The sequence below is a fragment of the Peromyscus californicus genome, unplaced genomic scaffold (assembly GCF_007827085.1).
Source record: "Peromyscus californicus insignis strain IS unplaced genomic scaffold, ASM782708v3 Scaffold_2__1_contigs__length_46816999, whole genome shotgun sequence".
NCBI lineage: Eukaryota > Metazoa > Chordata > Mammalia > Rodentia > Cricetidae > Peromyscus > Peromyscus californicus.
Window position 1 is genome coordinate 12,621,808 of NW_026294540.1, and position 22,087 is coordinate 12,643,894.

Below are 22,087 nucleotides of genomic sequence, written 5' to 3' on the forward strand. Positions count from 1 at the left end.
TTGGGAGTTGGTGATACAAAATGGGTTTATAGTAATGATGGGAGGTTTGGTTTGGTTTTTTTTTTTGTCAACTTGATACAAGCTACATACAGTTATCTGGAGAAAGGAACCTCAGTTGGAAAAATGCCTCTTTTAGATTTCCTGTAGGCAAGTCTGTGGGCATTTGCTAGACTGCTAATTGATAAGAGGAAGGCCCAGCCCTGTGGAAAGTATATGAAGTCCTGAGTCAGTGTGTACTGTTGACTTGGGCATAGCCATGCCAAGGACTCCAATGCCTCAGAGCCGTGGGAATGGCAGAGCCTTCTCCTGGTCTGAGGACTGATGTTGACAGTGTGAACAGAAAGTATCAATCACGGCTTCCTCCTCCTGGGTGATTATAGCCCGAGACTGCCTCCTGTACAGAGACTTCCTACCCGGATTAGCTAACCTGCCTCCTCCTTCACCTGTCTATATTAAACCTACCCCCTCCTCATTCTGCGGTATATAATAAACAAGCTGAGTTTCTGAGCTGCTAGTGTGTCTCCATCGAAGCACATGCCCCACCCAATCCCAGCTTTTCTGATTAAAAACCTGTATTTTTAAGTAAAATTTCCTGAAGGGACTGTGATACGGCTCCTTTGGTAGAGTGGTCTCCTAGCATGGGCTCTGTCTCCGGTAAGGCACAGAGCAGGTTTGGCAGCCACTCCTGGAATTTCAACATTCTGGAGGCGGAGGCAGGAGAATGAGGAGTTGAATGTCATCCTCCAAGAGCTGTGGGTTCCTGGATGCGGTTGGGGCTCTCAACTTGACCTTGGCCACTCTCAAGGGATCCGGCTCTCTCTGAGGCAGGCGTGGTTATGGACTCTGGAGGGAGACTGTCCACTGAGGTTGCTTCATAGACAGAAACTGTCCCCTGTACCGGCTCGCTCTGTAACTTTCCTTCAGCTATCACCACGTGGACTGCGTGACCTACACACACCTACCATTTGGCAGCTAGAGAATTAGGGCTGTGTGTGTAAACATTTAGATCATTCCATAGCTTTCCCCATGGTGATACGCACAGCGTACGCCACAGTTTGCTGGGCTCCCGAGGCCCCATTTGGGGATTTATTAAACAAAAGACTGTGGTTTCAGGCTGTCTCCAGTTCTAGCCCTGCCCTGGAACTTACCAGCTGTGTGAACCTTCATCAAACAACCTAGCCTCTCTGTGCCTGACTTCATCTGTAAAATGGGCATGATGGGAATATACAATCTCCAGGGTTGTATTGGGGATTCAAGGATGTAATTTTTGTTTTGTTTAACACGGGTTTTGTTCTGGAGCCTTGGCCAGCCTTCAACTTACCTCAAACTTACAAAGATCTGCCTACCTCTGCCTCCCCAGTGCTGGGATGAAAGGCATTTACAACCAACCATGCCTAGCCTTGACGTAATTTTTTTCATTAAAATATTTTGTTACATTTTAATTTATCTTGTACATATGTCTGCTTGGAGACCAGAGGACAACCTGTGGGCGTTTTCTCTCTTCCTCCATTAGGGTGTTGGGGCTGGAACTCAGATTGGCAGGCTTGGTGGCAATCACCTGCGCCCACGGAGCCGTTTAGCTGGCCCCCACAATGAGACAACTCCTACAGATAAGAATGCAGTGTGTTTATCTCTCCATCCCACTATATGAATCTCCCGGGAAAGAGAGGTTTTTCTGTCTTGCTCACCCTGCTCCACGCCTAGGAAATACTCAGGAACGGAGTAGGCAGTCTGTAAATATTTGTCTCCTGAGTGAACCTGTCTTTCATATTCCTGCCCCCCAAAGTGTCATAGGGAAGATACACCCTGCCCTGGAGGAGCCCAAGGTCCCAGAAACTCGGTGAGAGACGCACACATACATATTCACAGCAGGGCTTGGCACCCACCCCAGATGTCAAGATGTCTACTGAGCCAGGTGCCTTGGGCTGACGGCATGACATTTGTGGGACTGGTGGGCAAAACCATAGCATGCGAGAGTGAGTTGGTGACTGAGCAAAGTGGAGCCGACAGCTGAGGGGAGCTGGGGTGAATCCTAAAGCTCCACCGTCGGCGCCAGCAGCAGGAAGGGGGCCAGAGATCCGGAAGGGTGCACGCCACGCCATGTGGCTGAGGCCTGGGAAGGCAATTGCTTGCAGAAAGCGAATCTCCAGATGGGGAAGCCACCTTGCAAGGCACACATGGAAGAGAATCCCGGCATCCCTCTTGCTTGGAGCATCACAGGCTTCTGGAGTGGGGGTGGGGAAGAGAACTTTGTAAACTGTGAAGTGCGGCCTGGAGAGATCAATGGGTCAGGTGGGTGTGCATTTCCAGATCCAGTTAGCCTGCTGGGCGGCAGAGTTGGGGGCCCCCTGGGGAAGGGTGCTCTTGGGGAGGCGAGGGAGCCAGAGGCAAGCAGCGGCCGTGAATGTGCTGGATGAAGCCTGGCGCGCACAGCGGCCTCTAACCCACATTCCTCCGGCAAAATGTGCAAATTCCCATCTTATCTGCGGCCGCGCGCTCATTCAATCCAGCTTGGGCTAAATCCAGGGGAGAACCTCTCAGCTATTATATAACTTTCCGAGTTCAAGAAAGATCACTCCAAGGTAGGTGGCACCTTAACAGAGTTCTCCCAGCCTCCCCCTAAAATGTAAAATTGCAGAAGCGCACACAAGGGGTACACAAGTTCCTGAAATACGTGCCTCTCACAATGGATTAACATTTTGGTTTATCTGGGGGAGGCTTTCTTTTTTCAAATACTGGACCTCAGAGACTTTATTGCAGTATTACGAAATCTTGGCAGCGCTGGGGATTGAACCCAGGGTCTCACACAAGCGTTTTGTTCACCAATACGAGCCAGCATAGTTGAACCGTCCACACTCCAACCCTCCTTCTCCTAATGATCCTTCCTCCATGGGTAACCCCAACCCAGATTGGTTCCGAGGGGTGACTGACTCCCTTGGCGGGCTCCCACCCCGCCAGGTCGGCCGACATCCGTCCCCAAGGAGCGGGGACCGGGGAGGAGCTCTTGACCCTCGGGCAGCGCGCGGCCGCCAGGACAATACCCCCAGCTCCAACGCGGCGCGCGCCAACTTTGCAACTTCACTCTCCCGCCGCGGCGGGTGTCCTATTTCCACCCTCCACCCTCCCCAACACTCTCCCCGCCCCGCCCGCCCTCCCGCCCGTTTGGCGGAAGGATCCCGCGCGCGGGCCGCGGCGTCGCTCAACCGTTCCCCGCCCGGGCCCCGCCCCCCGGCGCGCCGCCGGCCCCGCCCCGGCCCCGCCCCCGGCCCCGCCCCCGGCCCGCGCGCCCTTATGGGCCCGTAAAGAAGTCCCGGCCGGGCCGCTGCACTCCCGCGCGCGCATCCGTGCGCCGCCCGAGGCTGGCCTGACGAGTCGGCGGCCATTTTGTTCTTCTCGTGGTTCCCGTGGCGAGAGGAGGAGGAGGAGGAGGAGGAAGCCGGGAGCGGGGGCGGCTGGGGGGGGGGGTGGACCCGCCGCGGCTGCTGCTGCCCACCACCACCACCACCGCCGCCGCCGCCGCCGCCGCCGCTGCCACCGCTCGTGGGGCTCGCGGCGTGAGGAAGGAGGACGTGTGAGGCCCGGGCGCGAGCCGGCGGCGGCGCCGCTGCTGCTGCCGCTGCCGCTGCTGCGGCGGCGGGAGGGCCGGCGGCGGGACGGCGATGGCGGATATCGATAAACTGAACATCGACAGCATCATCCAACGGCTGCTGGAAGGTGAGCGGCGCGGGGGCGGCCGGCGGGGTGGGCCGGCGCTTCTCGGAAGCCGCGGGGATCTGGGGCGCGCACACAGCCAGCGCCTCCGGGTCTGGGGACTCCCGTCCTTTTTTTTTTTTTTTTTTTTTATTATTCCATTCCCCTTCCCTGCCCTTGCTTTTCACATTCTCACAATCTGGAGTGCAAGGGACCCATCCGTGTGACTTGGCGGGGCGACGTCCCAGGGCGATGAGAGCCCGTCTCCTGCATTCTCCCTCCCCCCCCCCAAAGAAAAGCCATCCTCCCTCCGGCTCTCTTTCCCCCTTGAACGTGCATCCTCTGCACACGGACCCAGCCCCGGCCCGGGTGACAGTGTGGCTCTCGGCTCATCCGATGGTTGGCCTGAGGATAGATAGGGGCACGCCGCTGCATTCAGCGAGCGCCCTGCCAGGTAGGTGCCGCTGTGGTAGCCTGGGAAGTGTCTCGCAGGAGAAACTTCAAAGACCTCGCTGGACCAAGGACGCAGCGAACAACAGTCAAGGGTTTTCAAACCCCCGGTAGCCAGGATCTAGAGAGAACCTGCTGCCTGCCGCTGGTCACCCCGTGGGAGCGCAGGGCATGCCCAGTGGCCGAGGAAAAGGTTAGGAAATAAAGCTTTGCCTTTTGTCCGACTTCAGACGGGCTCGGGTGGGCTGGGGGGGGGGGGGGCTGCAGTGGGGTTCCTAGTTGTGAGAGATGAAAATTGTACATTGGGACTCGGGATCCCGCTCCCCGCACATTCCCGAGCTAATGCCGAGGTGTTCCGAGCCCCCCTTTTTGATTTGGGCTCTTAATGTTAACTAGTCGGCTTTCACTGCTTCTGCCTAAAATACTGTTGGAGCGTAACGCTGTGAGTGCTGGAGAGCGGCTGCATAGTTCTGCTGGTCGATGTTTTCAAATAAGTCATTGAAGGAAAAGTAAAAAAGGCCTGTCTTTTAAAAATGTGTGCATTTTCTCCCTTTAATACTGTTTTGTTTAGATAGGGTCTCTTTTGTTTTTGGTTTTATTGAGACACTGTCTCTCCGGTCCTGGCTGTCCTGGAGCTAGTCTCAAACTCTCAGATCCATCTGCCTCCCCTTCCTGAGTGCTCGGATAAAAGGCGCATATCACCATACCCCCTAGATAAAGCCTCACGGAGCCGGAGCTGGCCCTGAACTCCTTGATCCTTCTGCCTCCCCAGTACTAGAGTTTATAAGCCACCAAGCCTGGTTTATGAAGTGCTGGGGATTGAACCCAAGGCTTCTTACATGCTGAGTAAGCACTCCACCGTGACCTGGGCTGCATCTCCAGCCCAGCTTTTGATTATTATTATTTTTTTTTAATGTTTACAACCTGTGCCGAAAGTTTTGGCAGTAAAGTTTGCTCATCTTTTGTTTTAAAATATTTTTACTTATTTTTTTCGTGTGGGATGTGTATGGGATTTGTGTAGGTACACACAGGGCACAGGTGGGGATTAGAGGACATTTGGGGGTAGTTGGTTCCTATCTTTGTACATTCTGGAGATCCAGCGTAGGTCAGACTTGCCTCACCAGTTCCCCTTTCTCCCCCTTTAAAAAAAGTTTCGTTTTTAGATTGTACGTTTATAGTTTTGTCTGCATGTGTGCATGTGCACCGCATGCATGCCTCTGCCCAGAGAGGTCAGAAAGGGGCCTTGAGGCCTCTGGAACTGGAGTTCCAGATGGTTGTGAGCTGGAAATGGAACCAGGATTATCCCCAAAGAGCAGCAAGTACCCTTAGCTGCTGAACCACCACTTCAGCCTCCCCCCTCACTTTTCTTTTTTTTTCTTTCTTTTTTTGGGGGGGAGGGCAGTTCAAGACAGGGTTTCTCTGTGTAGACCAGGCTGGCCTTGAACTCGAGGTCTGCCTGCCTCTGCCCCCCCCAAGTGCTGGGATTAGAGGTGTGCGCCACCACCGTCTGTCCCCTACAGTTTCTTGACAGTTTTTTTTTTTTTTTTTTTTTTTGGTTTTTTCGAGACAGGGTTTCTCTGTGTAGCTTTGCGCCTCTCCTGGAACTCACTTGGTAGCCCAGGCTGGCCTCGAACTCACAGAGATCCACCTGGCTCTGCCTCCCGAGTGCTGGGATTAAAGGCGTGCGCCACCACCGCCCGGCTCGACAGTTATTTTTAAAATTTTGAGACTTGAGTGTCACTACAAAGCAAAGGCTAGACTGAAATTCAGAGATCTGCCTGCCTCTGCCTCCTCAGTGTTGGAATTCCAGACTGTACCACTGTGTCCAGGCTGGTTTTTTATTTTCTTTTGAACTTAATAGAGTAAGGTACTGTATTTAATTGCGTTGAGAATAATCTAGCTACACAGTACATATTTCTTCTTATTTCTGTCCATGAACTTAACAGAAACCACAGCCATCTGCTGAGATGGGTGCACTTCTCCTTTAGAGAGAGTGGCATTGTGCTCTCTGTAACACCCTCGTCTCTAAACACTTAAGCAGTTCTCAGACTGTAGAGACAGCTCAGCTGCTGATGGCTCTTGCCTTAACCCTGAAGACCTGATTGGATCCTAGGACCCACACAAATGGAGAGGAGAGCCAGACTCCTGGAAGTGTCCCACCTCCCCACAAATGCTCCCCACAGGTGTGTGCTTGCACACGTGCATACATAATAGAAGTGCTTTTTTAAAAAAGTTTAATTCTGCCGGGCGGTAGTGGCGCACGCCTTTAATCCCAGCACTCGGGAGGCAGAGGCATGCGGATCTTTGTGAGTTCGAGGCCAGCCTGGTCTACAGAGCGAGAGCCAGGAAAGGCGCAAAGCTACACAGAGAAACTCTGTCTCGAAAAACCAAAAAAAAAAAAAAACAAAAAGATTTGTCACTTGAGGCATTTTTTTTCTCATTGATAATTGATCTTTTGTAGTCAGGGACACCTTGCTACCCCAACACTCTGGAGTCTGAGACATGAAAATCCAGATGTTCTAGGCCAGGTTCTGTTGGTTAGCAAGGGGTTTCTCATAAGTGGAACCCTTCCCAAGAAATTCCAAACTTGAGGACTGTATGAACTAGTTGAGAAGGGGTTCTTTAGTAATAAAAGGTGACATTGGCCGGGCGGTGGTGGCGCATGCCTTTAATCCCAGCACTTGGGAGGCAGAGCCAGGCGGATCTCTGTGAGTTTGAGGCCAGCCTGGACTACCAAGTGAGTTCCAGGAAAGGCGCAAAGCTACACAGAGAAACCCTGTCTCAAAAAACCAAAGGAAAAAAAAAAAAAAAAAGGTGACATTGGGTGTGGTGTCACACACGTTTAATCCCAGAACTGTGAGCTGGAAGGCCAGCCTGGTCTACAGACCAAATTTCACACCAGCCAGCTATACATAGTGAGACCCTGTCTCAAAAAAACAAGGGCTGGAGAGATGGTTAAGGGCATATCTTACTCTTCCAGGGGATCCAACCTCAGTTCCCAGCACACACCCCAGGCAGCTCAATGCCTACCACAGCTTTAGGGGATCAGACACCTGGCTTCTGAAGGCACACACATACATGTATGTGTTTAAGCTGGGCATGGTGACACACACCTTTAATTCCAACACTGGGAAGCAGAGGCAGTGGATCTCTGAGTTCAAGGACAGCCTAATTTACAAAATAAGTTTCAGGCCACCAATGGCTAAATGGTGACATGGTATAGACCTATAGTCAGTCCCCTGGCACTTAGATGGAGTCAAGAGGTCAAGACTAGCCTCTGCTACATATTGAGTTTGTTAGAGGCCAGCTTGGACTACAGACCCTGTCAAAAAAAAAAAACCCACAGGAAATTCGGTTTGGATCAGAAGCACAATAGCTTTGCAGCACTCTCACGTACAATAGCTTTTTCCTGAGCCCAGTTCCCCTGTGTGGTCAGCCACTCTGATGGAAGGTCTGTGTGGTACTCCTTAGCACGTTCTGATGTTAGCACATTGCTAGCTCCATGCTCAAGCAGAAGAGATTTAAATAGAAAGTAGGCTAGCTGTGTTTGTTTGGACTTGGCCTCTTGCTCTGTTGTTTTGGTTTAAAAAAAAGGGGAGGGGTGGAGTTGGGGTGCTTTCTTCATGAAACTCTAGTGTTTTTCTTGATGAATACCAAGTGATTGCAATCGCTTCACATCTTGGTGTTGCTGTAAAGGAAGGTCATTGTCAGGGTGTATTAATATAGAGTGCTTCCCAGTTCTCATCTCGGAAGACTGTCTGAAGTCCTGAAAGTCTCTAAAATCTGTGGCTTCTCAGTGCGCCTGCTGCTCTAGAGGTTCCAGAAGGCTGTAGCTAAAAGATAAGTGACGACCATGAGCTTGATGCAGATCTTCAAACTGAGCAGAGTGCACAAACAAGATCATTTTAACAAGGACATCCTGATTTAAAGCTCTGCTCTCCAGTGTGGACAGGTGTGTGTCCCCATACTTCACCTGGAAGGCAGGGCAGGGCTCCCTCATGGTCTGCAGGTGCTTTGGGGCCTGTTTTAAAACCCCACTTTGGCAGTGATGACTCCCAGAGCCTTGACTGCCCCTTTGCCTGGGGGAGGTGGGGCAGCAGGGCAGTCCTAGGCTTTCATTGACTTATGGGGCTGCTGGAAACCCCACAGGCCCCTTAAAGTAAGGCAGATCCCATTTCCTTGAGCTGGAATTCTGGTCCTTCTCCCCCCCCCCCCCCCCCCCCCCCCCCCCCCCCCCCCCCCCCCCCCCCCCCCCCCACACACACACAGGGTTTTTCTATGTAGCTTTGGAGCCTGTCCTAGAACTCGCTCTGTAGACCAGGCTGGCCTTGAACTCACAGAGCCTCGTGCCACTACCACCCAGTGAGATTTTTTCTAACATTTTTTTTAAAGATTTATTTATTATGTATACAATGTTCTGCCTGCATGTATGCCTGCACACCAGAAGAGGGCGCCAGATATCATTACAGATGGTTGTGAGCCACCATGTGGTTGCTGGGAATTGAACTCAGGACCTCTGGAAGAGCAGCCAGTGCTCTTAACCTCTAAGCCATTTCTCCAGCCCCCTTTTCTAACAATTTTTAAAATACTATGAAGGTAAAGAAAATTTTTTTTTTCAACAGGGTCTTACTATGTAGGTCAGGCTGACCTTGGACTCCCAGAGATCTGCCTGATCCTGCCTCCCGAGAGCTTGACTGACTGCTGCTTGAGGAAGGCTGTATTCAGACAGCAAGGGCCGCTGACTTGGTCCTTTTGGGCTGCTCTTGGTTTCCTGTGGCCTAGGCTGGCCTAGACACTTCTGTGTAGATGAAAATGACCTTAAGTTTCTGTTTCTCGATACCAAATCCAGTTTTATGCAGGGGTGGACCCAGGGCTTGGTGCACTGTGGGTATGGGTTTCACCAAACCTGTGGAGAAGGCTTTTCTAGCCGCAGTTATTTGGTGTCCTCCACCTCCTGTAATGCTGTTTCCTTTGCTTGTTGCTAGGCTGTGGAAAGTTACTGCTGTCTAGAGATGCTAGGGCTTCAAATAACCATCATCAACATCGGTTGGTCTCGGGGTTTATCAACTCCGGTTGGGCTTTTTGTTGACAGTGGGGGTTTTGGTGAAACTTCTTTGATACACTGATATTAGTTCTGGTAAGTAGTTTCTACAGAACAGCCTTTGATGGCTACCAGCATGCCTAAATGTCCCCTCACTGGGAGGGGCAGGCAGACACAGCAGCAGTGAGCTTGGAGCTAGAGCACCAAGCTAGGCAGACAGTAGGTCCCCCAACTTAGCTTCGGGAAGAGTCATTCTCCTTGGGGACACAGAGAACTAAAGCAGATCTTGCTGACTTGGCAGCTTTTAGAACATATCCAGTGCTCACTGGGAATGCCTGGCAAAGCCCATTTTGAAGCGTGTAGTCCTGTGCATGTTGTGATTTGGGGAGCTTTTCAAGGTGGGGTTTCTCTGTGCTGGCCTTGGACTGCCTGCCTCTGCCTCCCAAGTGCTGGGATTAAAGGCGTGTCTCATGTTTTGATTCGAAGGTTTTAAGTCAGCAGGAAAGATGGGTGAGATGTCCTCCTACATCAGGTGTCCCAATGAGCAGGCCAACCAGACTGACCATTGGGGCTGGTTGGCAACCAGTTGTTGCCAGCAGTTCAAAAAGTGTGTGTTCTTGGAGCAGGGAGTGGCTTCTCCAGAAGTCTGGGCAGTCCTGAAAGAAGAGCAGTTGTTACCAGCTGTGGAAGGTGCTGTGGCAGTGGATACTTTTAGAGTTTGTTTTCCCTTGAGTTACCTAGATGGAGTTAAGCTCTGAGGCCATGTGTAATGTGCACCAGTTTTCAGATAGAAATCTGTTATAAGGTATGCGTCTAATCTTTACATCAGAAGGAACAATACTCAACTCCTGTCCCATTCTGGCGGGGGTGGGGAGGAGGAAAAGAAGGTGGAGGGGGTGAGGTGTCAGGAGAATTGTGGATTTCAGGGTTAGCCTGGGCTACATGGTAAGATCCTGTGTCAAGAATAACAACTGGTTGTGGTAGTATATATACCTTTAATTCCAGCATTGCAGAGGCAGACACAGATAGATCTGAGTTTAAGATTGGCCAGGGCTGCATAATAAGACCTTGTCTCAAAAATCTTTAAAAAAAAAAAAAGAGAGAGAGAGAGAGAGAGAGAGAGAAAGAGAGCTCATAAACTGTCTGAAGGTGGCGGTGGATGCTTTTAGAATCAAGGAATATTAGCAACATCTGACTTTATCTAGTAGAATCCTGTAACAAAGCAAGCCTGTGGGCTGTACCAGGAGAAGCCAGATAATGGAGATCCTCCTCATCAAAGACACAAGAATGGGTCGCTCATTCACAAGTGTGGAGCTCCACTGAAGAAAATTCCTGTTGAAACCAGAAGCTTCCAGGAGTTTCCTCCTAACCAAAAATAAGTCTCCTGCTGGGCAGCCTGCCCAGATTTCTGCCCAGTAAGGCAGAGATCCCACCGTCTCTGCCCTGAGTGCTGCTTGTCTTGTCTGTGGCTCTGGTGGCAAAGGAAAGCTTTTGTGCTTGCCTGTTAACTCCCGTCCTCTCTCAAAGACTTACTGCTGGACTGCTTCCATCTCTCAAAATTGACCACGCCTGAGGTGCATGCTAGCCTAGAGTACACCAACATAGAAGGGACCGGTGACAGGTGGACAGTGGGTGAAGTTCCTTGCTGTGGAAGCCTGGGGACCTGAGTTCAGTCCCTGGAACTAACTCCATGAAAGGGTGGAAGGAGAGAACCAGCTCGGCACATCTGTCCTCTGAGTCACACTCACCCTCACCGTAATAAAATTGGGGGGCTGGGCTGGGGAAGATGGCTCAGTGTAAAGATTGCTGCAGAAACGAGACCTGTGTTCGGCCCCACCAGAATCTACTTTTTTGTTTGGTTGGTTGGTTGGTTTGGTTTTTCGAGACAGGGTTTCTCTGTGTAGCTTTGCGCCTTTCCTGGCTCTCGCTCTGTAGACCAGGCTGGCCTCGAACTCACAAAGATCCGCATGCCTCTGCCTCCCGAGTGCTGGGATTAAAGGCGTGCGCCACCACTGCCCGACCCAGAATCTACTTTTTAAGGTTTCTGTTAGCCTAGTACTTGGGGAGGCAGAGACAGGATTCTTGAGTCCTTCAGTATAGCCAAAAGTAAGGTAGAGAGTAGAGAAGGAAGGATCCCTGATGGCCTCAGTCAGCTCCTAGCCCACATTTTTTGTCTTTAGTCCATCTCCATTGGGGTGGGGCGAAGCTAAGCTGCACGTGGGTCCACTCCCGACGGACTCCCTGCCCCTTCTCCTGTTGGGTTTGTTTTGTTTTTCTCCCTGCTTGGAGAGCTCACCCTCTCATCTTTCCTTTGGTTATCTGAAAAAAACTGATGCTGCTCTGCGCACCATTCCATTTCTGATCAGCTTGTTCCTTCAGAGGAGCTGGGGTGTCTGCAGCTCAGGCTGAAGGCCAGCTTCCCCGAGGCTCCGTTTTCCGAGCAGAGGTGCAGCCTTGAGTGGACTCCACTCTACATAGCAGGCCTCTTCCGGAGTGTCTGCTCTACCGCAGACCCAAAGCTACATAAGCCTTAGACTTTGTGCTGTTACTCAGCTGTCAGGCCAAATGATTTTATGACTGGAAGACAAAGCCCGCAACTGAACAGAATTTAAGCTAGTAAGACCATTCAGGTTTAGGGTTCTGCTAAAAAGAAGCCCGTTGACGCTGGCTTACGGTGGACCAGTGCAGCCTTAAATGGGCTACTTAGCCTGCCTGAGGAACTCAAGTGCCTGCTTCATCAGTCTTCTGGACCAAAAAGCAGAGACTCAGATTCCAGCCCACGGAGAGGATCAGGCCCCTGGGCCAACCAGACGTGCCGCAGGCGGGGCCTGTGGCGGCCCTTCCATCAACTGGAGAGTTGAGACCCTTGGCAGGTGAAGCTGTTTCTTCAGTCCACGTGACTGTCTGAGCTCTTGTCACTGGAGCCCACACACCGTCTCCACTGCTGTCACACTTGCCTCCTGCGGCATGGGCAGAGCTCAGGAGTCATGACTGGTGCTGGCCCAGAGTTGTTTTGGATGCCTGGGACGAGACCTCTCAGCAGGTGCTGACATTTCTCATTGTGTGCAAGTTTACAGTGTGCACACCAAAGTAAACATGAGGAGCGTGTGGCATATTTTGGATATGAATACCAGAGGATAACCTCAGGGTTTATCGCATCATTCATTCAAGATAACCCCCTCCCTCATAGGATCTTTCACTGGCTCACCAATTAGATTAGGTGGCTGCTACTGGTTGGCCGCCCAGTCCCAGAGCTGCCTGTTTCTACCCCTGCAGCCCTGGAATTGTGGGTGTGGGTCATCAGGCATGGCTTTTCTGTGAGTTTGGGGCTCCAACCTGTCCTCATGCATTGCTTGCAAGGCAGGCTTTTTACTGACAGGGCCATCGGCCTTCCTGGCTTCTAGTGTATTTTTTATAAGTTATTTTGTGTGTGTGGTGGTTTTGCCTGCGTGTGTTTGGGCACTGAGTGCTTGTCTAGTGCCCTCAGAGGCCAGGAGATGGTGTTGGATCCACTAGAACTGGAGTTACAGACAGTTATAAACTGCCATGTGGGTGTTGGGAATTGAACCTGGGTTCTCTACAAGAGCAGCCAGTGCTCTTAACCAGTGAACTCTGCAGCCCCTACTATGGCTGCAATGAAATGCAAATTACAAATTAAAATGAAATGCAACTGACACTCAGACCTCATAAATTAGAGACCATGGCATTGCACTTGATCCTGAGAAAGTAACAATGGGTAGATGATTCTGGACATTTCTGTTAAGTCAGGCTGCTCTGAGGACAGACTTAGTGACATGACATGACAGGGTGACCTTTCCCACTGCAGAAAACTAGAGAGGATTGGGAGTAGAAGGCACTGACTGTCATGGTGTCTTGAATGTGGCACAGGGTAGGAGTGTGTTCAGGGGATGGCACTCTGACACATCAGATCCAGGCCCAGCCAGAGTGACCTTGAGACTACACTAAAGGATTCCAATTGAGACCATCTAGGCCAGCCAACTAATATGAACTCCTTTGTAGTCCAGGCTGGTGGGGATCAAAGGTGTACGCCACCAAGCCCAGCCTGGTTTTTAAGATTCTTTTTATTTTAACGCATGTGGACTGTGCATTTGAGTGTGGGTGCCAGCCAAGGCCAGAGACCTCTCTGGCCCCACAGATCTGGAGTTACAGGTAGTGATGAGTTGCCTGCTGTGGGTAAAGGGACTGGAACTCGGGTCCTCTTGACCCTGAGGGCTGAGAATTAGATGTTTCTGTGTGAAGCTGTGTCCTGACTGCCGTTCTCTCCACAGTGAGGGGGTCCAAGCCAGGCAAGAATGTCCAGCTACAGGAGAACGAGATCCGAGGACTCTGCTTGAAGTCTCGGGAGATCTTCCTCAGTCAGCCTATCCTCCTAGAACTTGAAGCACCACTCAAGATATGTGGTGAGTGTGGCCATCGCTCCGCTGACCCTTGGTTGTGGCACCTTGGTGGCCCTTAATGTTGAGTGAGGTGGTAGCTGTTGAGGAAGTTTTGAGTTTTAAAGTTGTTCTCTGAAGGATTATGGGTACTGCAGCGGGGATGGGGATGGTAGCCGGGTCTAGTTTAGCTCACTGCTGTACGGAGCAGGTGCAGGTCATCCTGTAAAGCTGGGCAGTCTGGGTGGGGATGGGATGCATCTCTGACTTTGGATAAACCATGTGTGCTTAGAGTGAGCCGCCATTGGCTTTGATATGGCAGCAGTTAAAGATTGTGGCTGCGGCTGGTGCTTGGCTGCTAGTGTTGTGAGGGGTCAAGCTCACTGGACACTCAGAAGGAAGTGCTGACACAGGACCCTGAAACTGAGCCCAGTCTGAGAGGGACCCACAGTACTTGGCAGGAAGCTTCCTGAGACAAGATACTCTTTATTCTTTACCACAGATAAATTAATTAGTGTGTCTGTGGGGGGGGCTCTGGACATGTCAGTTTGCTTTACCATGGTCACTTGAACTAAATATGCTCCAAGGTTGGGAATTAGTGTTGGCTGTGAACTTGTTAGAGGCCATTATCATGTGATGGATGTTTAAGGGGGTCTTGCCAAGGTTTTGTCAGTGAGCTGATGGCGTGCAGATGGCAACACTGAGAGTTCTTGTCTCCAGGTGACATCCACGGGCAGTACTACGATTTGCTCCGGCTGTTTGAATATGGTGGCTTCCCGCCAGAAAGCAACTATCTGTTTCTCGGGGACTATGTGGACAGAGGCAAGCAGTCACTGGAGACGATCTGCCTCTTGCTGGCCTACAAAATCAAGTATCCGGAGAACTTTTTCCTTCTCCGGGGGAACCATGAGTGTGCCAGCATCAATAGGATCTACGGCTTTTACGATGAGTGTAAGTATCTGTGAGTCCAAGGGCAAGGGCTTGACGGGGCTGTGGTGCTGAAGCTGGCAGAGCGGAGCTGCTCGCCTGCCCTTACCCTGGTCTTGGCAGTGCTGCCTGAACACAGGTGCTGATGGGATTGGATGTGAAGAGCCCACGGACTGTCTTGATGGCACACAAGGCTTTGTTCTTAGTGCAGCTCTGAGACTGTCCAAATGATCTGCTTTTCACGGCTCCACTTAGATTGGTTCTGTCGAGCGTCTGTGGAAAGCATGTGAGTCAGTGACCTGTGAATTGAGAGCTGGACCACAGCCGCAGGTGATGCTCTGCTCTGTTGCTGGCTTGGCCTGCTAGAGGATGGTGTGTGGAAGTGGGGCTTGCCGTGAAACAGTTGGTTTTGAAATGTATGTTGTGTTCTTTAAGCATACATCTTCAAGCATGTATTTAGGAAAGGGGCACTAACTTTTTTTGAAATATGCTTAATGGAGAAAGAAATACTGTAAAAACTACATTTTGTGGGCCTGAAGAGATGGCTCAGCAGTTAAGAGCACTGTTCTTCAAGAGGACCCAGGTTCAATTCCCATCACCCACGTGGCAGCTTACACCTGTCTGTACCTGTCTTACCTGTCTGTAACTCCAGTTCCAGTGGATCAAACCCTCTCACATAGACATACATGCGAGCAAAACACCAGTGCATGTAAAATTAAAATAAAGAAGTTGTTAGTTTTTGTGTGTTTGATGTGGAGGGTGAAGAGGATAGAGGAGGTCAGAGTTTGTGGAGTTGGTTGTCTCTACCTTTACTTGGGTTCCAGGCTTCAGCAGTGAGCGTTTTACCCCTAGCCATCACACTAGCTCTTCATTTTATCTTAAAATAATATTTTGTGTATTTTCTGGTCCATTTTGGGTTATCTCATTTTACTTTGAGTTTTTCTGGAATGTTCTTACTGAATAGCTCATGCTGGCCTCGGCCTTGTGGCGCCTGCTCCAGCTTCCTGACTGGGGGCCCTTCAGATGCCCACCCCACCCAGCTCTGCGTTGTTAGTGAGGCTGCACTTTAAGTTGGTCATTGACAAGTAAGATGCTTCCAGAGCCTTGAGAAGAACTGGTGTGGGGAAAGGAGACTGGTTTGGTGGAGGGTTTGGATTGTTTCACACAAACAGAATGTCAGGTTTGAGCCTTTGGTTGCCCTGTCCTTTGGGCTGGAGTGGCAGGTGCTTGAGGGAGTCTGGTGGCTTAGCGCTTGCGAATGTATCACACAGTGCAGTGTTTGTAGTGAAGTCATGTGGGCTGTGGGCTGTGGAGGGCTGGCCGAGTGTCCTAGAAAGCTGCAGGCGGCTTGGGCACTCTCCTTCCAGGTGAGACTCTCCAAGAAGTGAGTCTAGGCCTTGGCTGTCCCTGTGTCCCGTAAAAAAGGCAGTCTGAGTGTGGGGACAGTACAAACATGGTCTTGAGTGTGAGATGGCCCAGGAGGCAGAGGTCCTTAGCCAATTAAGAGAACTAATCGGGTAGTTGCTAACTAAGGCGCCACACAGAAGGATGCTGAAGGGCAAGTGGAGGAGGGGCCAGAACCCTATATTCTTGCTTCTCCGGGGAGTTCTGAGTGTGCACCCATCCCTAGAGTCCCTAGACCTTCCAAATAGGGGTTCGGGTTCTGTCTGGTTGTCTGGTTGGAGTGAGTGCCGGAACTCAGCCCCTGTAGGAAGAGTGACGCACGTGAGGATGTGGTGATTGTCTTGAGCATTGAGGTTCCCTCTAGGTGAAGATCAGACCGAGCAGCTGAGGCTTCAGGAGAATGGGTGCTGCCCACGAGCTGTGGCGGTCTGAGGTGTCCCTGTCTAGATCTGTGGGGATGTGTTGTTGCCTCTCGATGGGCCAGCTCAGGGGTCCTGCACCAGCCTCCTGAGGCTGCAGGGCCTCTTGATGCTGGCGTGTTTCAGGTATGGAACAGTGAGGTGACTTTCTGCATTCTCACAGGCAAAAGAAGATACAACATTAAGCTGTGGAAAACGTTCACAGACTGTTTTAACTGCTTACCGATAGCAGCCATCGTGGATGAGAAGATATTCTGCTGTCATGGAGGTATGTGGCTGCCTTCACCCAAGTAGCTTGTACCCCTTCTGAAAGGTAGACTGGGCATGATGGCCTCCCCCAGGCCACTGTGGTGCATGCTTTAGGGTTCGTCCGTGGTGACACAGCCAGTGTCGTTTGGGTCGAGTGTGAGGGAAGGTTGAGAGGAGAGCGTGTTTTTAATACCAAAGGAGTCCTAGTGCGTCTGCTCAGCTGTGTTTGCCTCTACCCTTCTGTCTGGGGCTCCTTCCAGAAGCAGTTTAGCTCTGCTCCATAGCCTTGCTGTGTGTGAGGTAGACAGAAACTGCAGAGATCTGGGGTTTGGGGTGACATTGGGAATGAAGCAGCTATCAAAACATACCAACTGCATTAAGGACAGTCTCTGCTCTGCCCTCATGGATAGGTACATGCAGTCACAGACTGTGTCGTGGCTGTTCCTGTCCATTTGTGGTCTGTGGACAGCAGAGGCTCTGGAGCTGCCTCACCGCTGAGCCTTGTCCCTGGGCCCGCCTTTCTGTGCTGATGGTGCACCTACCTGGTGTGTCCACCGGGCTGCCCTCTGTTGGGAGGCGTGTGGAGTCGCGGTCACTGGGTGCTGACTCACCAGTGCGGCAGATTTCGGGCCTACTATTTGGTGGCGGGTTTTTGTTGCATTGTTTTCCCTGGAACCAAGTAAACAGAAGAGCCGCAGGTTTGCCTGCAGCAGCGTTTGGCAGCAGCCTCTGCAGGCAGGAGGCTGCCGGCGTGCTCAGTGTTCTGTCCTCCCCCTTGATAGGTTTATCACCAGATCTTCAATCTATGGAGCAGATTCGGCGAATTATGAGACCAACTGATGTACCAGATCAAGGTCTTCTTTGTGATCTTTTGTGGTCTGACCCCGATAAAGATGTCTTAGGCTGGGGTGAAAATGACAGAGGAGTGTCCTTCACATTTGGTGCAGAAGTGGTTGCAAAATTTCTCCATAAGCATGATTTGGATCTTATATGTAGAGCCCATCAGGTATTGATTTTGAATTTTACATGTACACTTAGAGCATGTGTGTGAGCAGATTCTCCTTGTTGATTTTGGTGGGTAGGTATGGCTTGCCACACAGTGTGCCTCTGGGGAGAGCGAGCGGCAGGAGGCCAAGCTCAGTGGGGGACGAGTGGCATGGCCGGAGCTCGCAGCCGCTCACACTGACGCTGTCTCTCCGCAGGTGGTTGAAGATGGGTATGAGTTTTTTGCAAAGAGGCAGTTAGTCACTCTGTTTTCTGCACCCAACTACTGCGGCGAGTTTGACAATGCAGGTGCCATGATGAGTGTGGACGAGACCCTCATGTGCTCTTTCCAGGTGAGACGGTGCTGCTGCCTTCCAGGGAACCGTTCTTGCGCTGCTTTCTGTGTTTGTCCGTGGGAGTAACGTGTGGGGCCTTCCCCAGTGTTGAACTTGGTGTAGTTGAATTCTTTAAGTAGGTGAAAGCAAATGATGGGTTGCATCATCACTTTACAGTTAGCGCTTTGGGGGAAGGGGTGGCTTTTTTGAAATTGTCTTTGTAGCCCTTACTGGCCCAGAACTCCATGTGTAGGCCAGGCTGATCTCTAACTTAACAGAGATCCCCCTGCCTCTGCCTCCTGTGTGCTGGGGTTAAAGGTGTGCGCCACCACATGGGGCTCCTTTTCTATAACATCATCTCTGGCTCTTGGGCTGTTTCTCACATTTGCTCTGCATAGTAGGCGTGATCCATTTCACATGTAGCCATGGAAGTCCTGAGGCACCCCTCAGCATCCCCAGAGATGGCAAACGCCTGTGCCTTCCACAGAACTCCCCAAGGTCGTGGGAGCTCTCTAGACTTTCTCATTTTACCCAGACAGGAACTTTTTTGCCAAGTCACATATTTTAGCCTTATGCCATGCATGTCTCCACCACAGTACTCATGCACTAGGAGCTCTGAGGGTGATGTGCTGGAGGGGTTTCTGAGTGTGGGTTGGGGGCGGTGTTAGACAGGAACTTCCTAGTGGAAGATGTGAAAAGACCGAGACCCCGAGTGCATTTCCTAAGGTGCCTGGTGTCTTCCTCTTTGCAGATTTTAAAGCCTGCAGAGAAAAAGAAGCCCAACGCCACGAGACCCGTCACACCGCCAAGGGGTATGATCACAAAGCAAGCAAAGAAATAGATGTCACTGACACTGCCTAGCTGGGACTTGTAACATAGCGTACATAACCCTCCTTTTTAAACTGTAATGTGCTGGTCAGCCTGCCCGGGGGACCTGCTGGCCCTCCTCCATTTTGGTTACCGCTGGCACTTGCTGGTTATAGCAGCGAGTGAGAGGTACTTCATTCTCAAGAAAGCCTTTTGTTTTTAACCTGTTCCTTTGCAGACAACTGATGATGGTGTTAAGCTGTACACCTCGGCAGTTTAGCCTGTCCGAGGAGGAAGTGTACAATTGATCTTTTTTTAATTTAGTACAAATCATGAATAATGTAAATGCTTGTTTTCTTTAGGAGATCAAGAAAGCCCTAGGGTGCGTGAGTCTGTACATGTAATTGTCATAACTGCATTCTGTTGATACGAACCACTGGGAACCATTTTTTAAGTTTGTTTGAAAGGGACTGCTCTTCCTGTCTTGTCATGTACAATAATGTCGGCCGCAGGAGTGCTGCCGCCCGCCCCACTGCCCAGACTGAAGCACACACACCCCCACCGCCCACCTAATGACGATTAAAGCCATTCTTTCCTTGTTTGTGACTCCTTCCTGAAGCCAAAGGTTCTGGTGGACTGTATTGGCACACCTTGGACACGAGGTGGCCAGGGCATCGAGGCTGCGTGCACAGGCCGCCTCCGTGGGGACTCAGAAGCAAGTTGTTTTTATTTTAAATGGCAGTAGTGATATAGTGCTGGGTAAGCTCTTAGTGATGGAAGTTAATGACACTGTGTACGGTTCCCAGATAGTCTATTCACTGAGTAATCTTTTCACAGTTGGATCAGGCCTGAACCCGTCCATTCAGAAAGCTTCAAATTATAGAAACAACACTGTCCTATACGAGTGACCGGTAGCGCTTTCTTTGGCTACATTCTTTATTCTGCGGTGACGCTGAGGCTTATAAATCAAAAGGAACTAACTTGCCGTCCACCCGTTTATACAGAACTCACAGTATCTATGACTTTTTTAAACGACGACCTGTTAAAATGAATCTGTTTCCACAGATGCCCGTGTACAATGCCATGTGCTGAGAATGACTTCAGACTTATTAAATGCAAGCTTGTTAATCTGTCTGTGTGTGTCTGTCTGGCGGCAGCCCCTCTGAGTCCACTTCTGTCTTTCCTTATGCGGTCAGTTTGGGTCGGGGTGGGCTGTGGTGGGGCCTAGCTCTGCCATGTAGCCTGGAAGAGGGAGGAGGGCTGCCCTGTGGAGCAGGTTAGTTTCTCACTGTCTTGAGCTCCACTGCCCTTTCATGGAGGGTTCTTTATCTCCCAGTTCTAGGGAATGAATGCTGTGTGTGTTAAGCTAGGTGCTTTGATTGAATTTGATTTAAGCTGGGTCCCTGTTGCTTGGGGACAACCTCTGGCCTCCTACTCTATGTGTGGTAGTGAGGGGGAGGGGAGGACCAGAAATGGGGGCTGGCCCTGGGTGCTTTTCTGTTGCCCACCCACCCACCCCTGCATGCACTTGGGCTTTGTTGAGCTTGAACCTAATGTTCTGTAAGCCTCTCCTGAGCCATTGATCAGGTCAACGGCAGTTCAAGGGCATCAGACCGGGCCTTCTGACATAGGAGGACCCTGAGCAGAGAAAAGAGCTTGCACTTGCTCCAGGGTGACACACTTGAGGCTCCCCCCTTTATCTGCATGCACCCCTGTAACCTAGAGAGAGTCCTGCTCCTCTCAGCTCCAGCTGGGGCAGTGGCTGCCTGGCCTTCACTGTCCTTTGAGGAAGAAGCCGCAGTTGTGAGTGTACGGGCATCCCTGCTGAGTAACACCTACCGGACAAAGATCAACTGTTCTGACACCATCACAGGAAGCGAGCACAGAGGGAGGTCACGGTTCCCCTAGGTGGTGGAGTTGTGAATTCACAGCCTCTGTTGAAGCTGGTTTGGGCAGTCTGCCATACTGCTCTCTATACAGTATGCCAAAGACATAGAGCACACCTGTGTGGAGAAACCTGGGGCCAGGGACAAGTGCTAATCCAGGAGGGAAGGGCTGGCTTTAGACTTTGGGGAGGAAGCAGAGCCCCGTGTCCTAGTGGGGGCCAGCCAGGCAGCCGAGAGAAGCCAAGGGTAAGCTGAGTATCATGGGCTCCATCCACAAGGGGCTGAGGCAAGGGAAACTCGGGAGACAAGTGTGAGGGACTGTAGATCCAGTGTCAGATGAATTGGTAGGGAAAAGGCGAGGTGGGCCTCCTGAGGACAGGGATGGGATGTTGAGAATGCAGAGTTCAGGGGCAGAGACCAGCGGTGAGGTCTAGACCACCGCGGTTCAGTCCCAGCCACCCATGTTAGGATGCACAGCTGCCCACAGCTCAGGCTGTAGGATCTCAACGCTCTCTTCTGGCCTCTGGTGCCCTACACATAAGACACATACCTAAATTTTTTTATTTTTGACTGAAAATGGCTCAAGTTGGCTTAGAATGCTGGTGGTTCATTTAGAAAATAGTTTTTTACTGGAAGGACCAACCAGCTGGTGTGTGTGTGTGTTGGGGGGGTGATGACTTTGATGAACAGGGCAGAGTTCAGTTCTGCATGTCAGGTGTGTGGTCTCGGCAGACACCAGCCCAGGCTAGCTTCCTGCCCGAGGCTGACAGAAGAGCTGGAATATTCCCTGGCAGGATTAACTCACAGAAAACTGGAGGCATGAGCGCACAGAACAAGCAAACAGGCACCATCAGCCAGAGCGACAGCAGGCAGAGACCCAAAGATCCAAGTCAGTGATGTGGGTTAGGGGAAGCAGACAAGCAAAAGCCACTTTCCCGTAGTTCCCGGGAAAGGATGGCCCTGCGCAGGCTGCCACCTCGGTCCAGAGTGAACTGGAAAGCATGCTTCCTGGGTTGCCGTCTCGTGCATGCCTGACCACAGGTTCCTCTGTCCCTTCAGAAGAGCACACCCACAGGCGTGGTGTTCGTATCGACTTCTGAGTGATTGCAAATATAGGTAGGTGTTTTCCCATGAGAGAATTCCATTTTTGTCAACGTGAAGTACAAATACGTGACGGGTTCACTAAAACCTTCAACAGTTTAATGATCCCAAAGTCAGAAGGGCTGGGGAGACCCAGGTAAAGTGGCCATACAAGCATGGATCCCCCCAGCATGACCCCCAGAACCGTTGTAAGAAAAGGCTGGTGTAGTGGCATGTGCTTGTAGTCCCAACAGGGCGGGACAGGTCCTGGACGGCCTGCCCTAACTGGTGAGTGTGATGCCAAGGAGAGGCCCTGTCAAAAAGGAGAAAAAAAGTCATGGTGGCACAAATGTCCAGCACCTGAGCAATGATCCCCAAGGTAGTCAGTCCCCTGGCCGCCACACACATGCCCACCAGTGCT

General features: G+C 51.3%; 1 protein-coding gene across 2 annotated transcripts; it reads left to right on the top strand.

Annotated features, from left to right (window-relative positions):
* Positions 1 to 3,528: 3,528 nt before the first annotated feature.
* Positions 3,529 to 19,828, top strand: Ppp1cc (protein phosphatase 1 catalytic subunit gamma). Of its 2 annotated transcripts, none has more exons than XM_052755294.1 (8): positions 3,529 to 3,714; positions 13,471 to 13,602; positions 14,296 to 14,526; positions 16,489 to 16,593; positions 17,357 to 17,580; positions 17,777 to 17,911; positions 18,645 to 18,705; positions 19,538 to 19,828. In XM_052755294.1, exons 1-8 carry the CDS (start codon positions 3,660 to 3,662, stop codon positions 19,606 to 19,608), a joined length of 1,014 nt encoding a protein of 337 aa, XP_052611254.1. In that variant the 5' UTR covers positions 3,529 to 3,659; the 3' UTR covers positions 19,609 to 19,828. The 2 variants fall into 2 exon arrangements, with proteins under 2 accessions (XP_052611254.1, XP_052611255.1); XM_052755295.1 differs by lacking the exon at positions 3,529 to 3,714 and adding an exon at positions 4,073 to 4,333.
* The last annotated feature ends 2,259 nt before the right edge of the window (positions 19,829 to 22,087 follow it).

Bases quoted from the DNA above. Each gene is read 5' to 3' on its own strand.
- Ppp1cc (XM_052755294.1), top strand. From the start codon at position 3,660: ATGGCGGATATCGATAAACTGAACATCGACAGCATCATCCAACGGCTG. The intron at 3,715-13,470 runs GTGAGCGGCGCG...TTCTCTCCACAG, and splicing joins CATCCAACGGCTGCTGGAAG to TGAGGGGGTCCAAGCCAGGC. The intron at 17,912-18,644 runs GTGAGACGGTGC...TCCTCTTTGCAG, and splicing joins CCCTCATGTGCTCTTTCCAG to ATTTTAAAGCCTGCAGAGAA.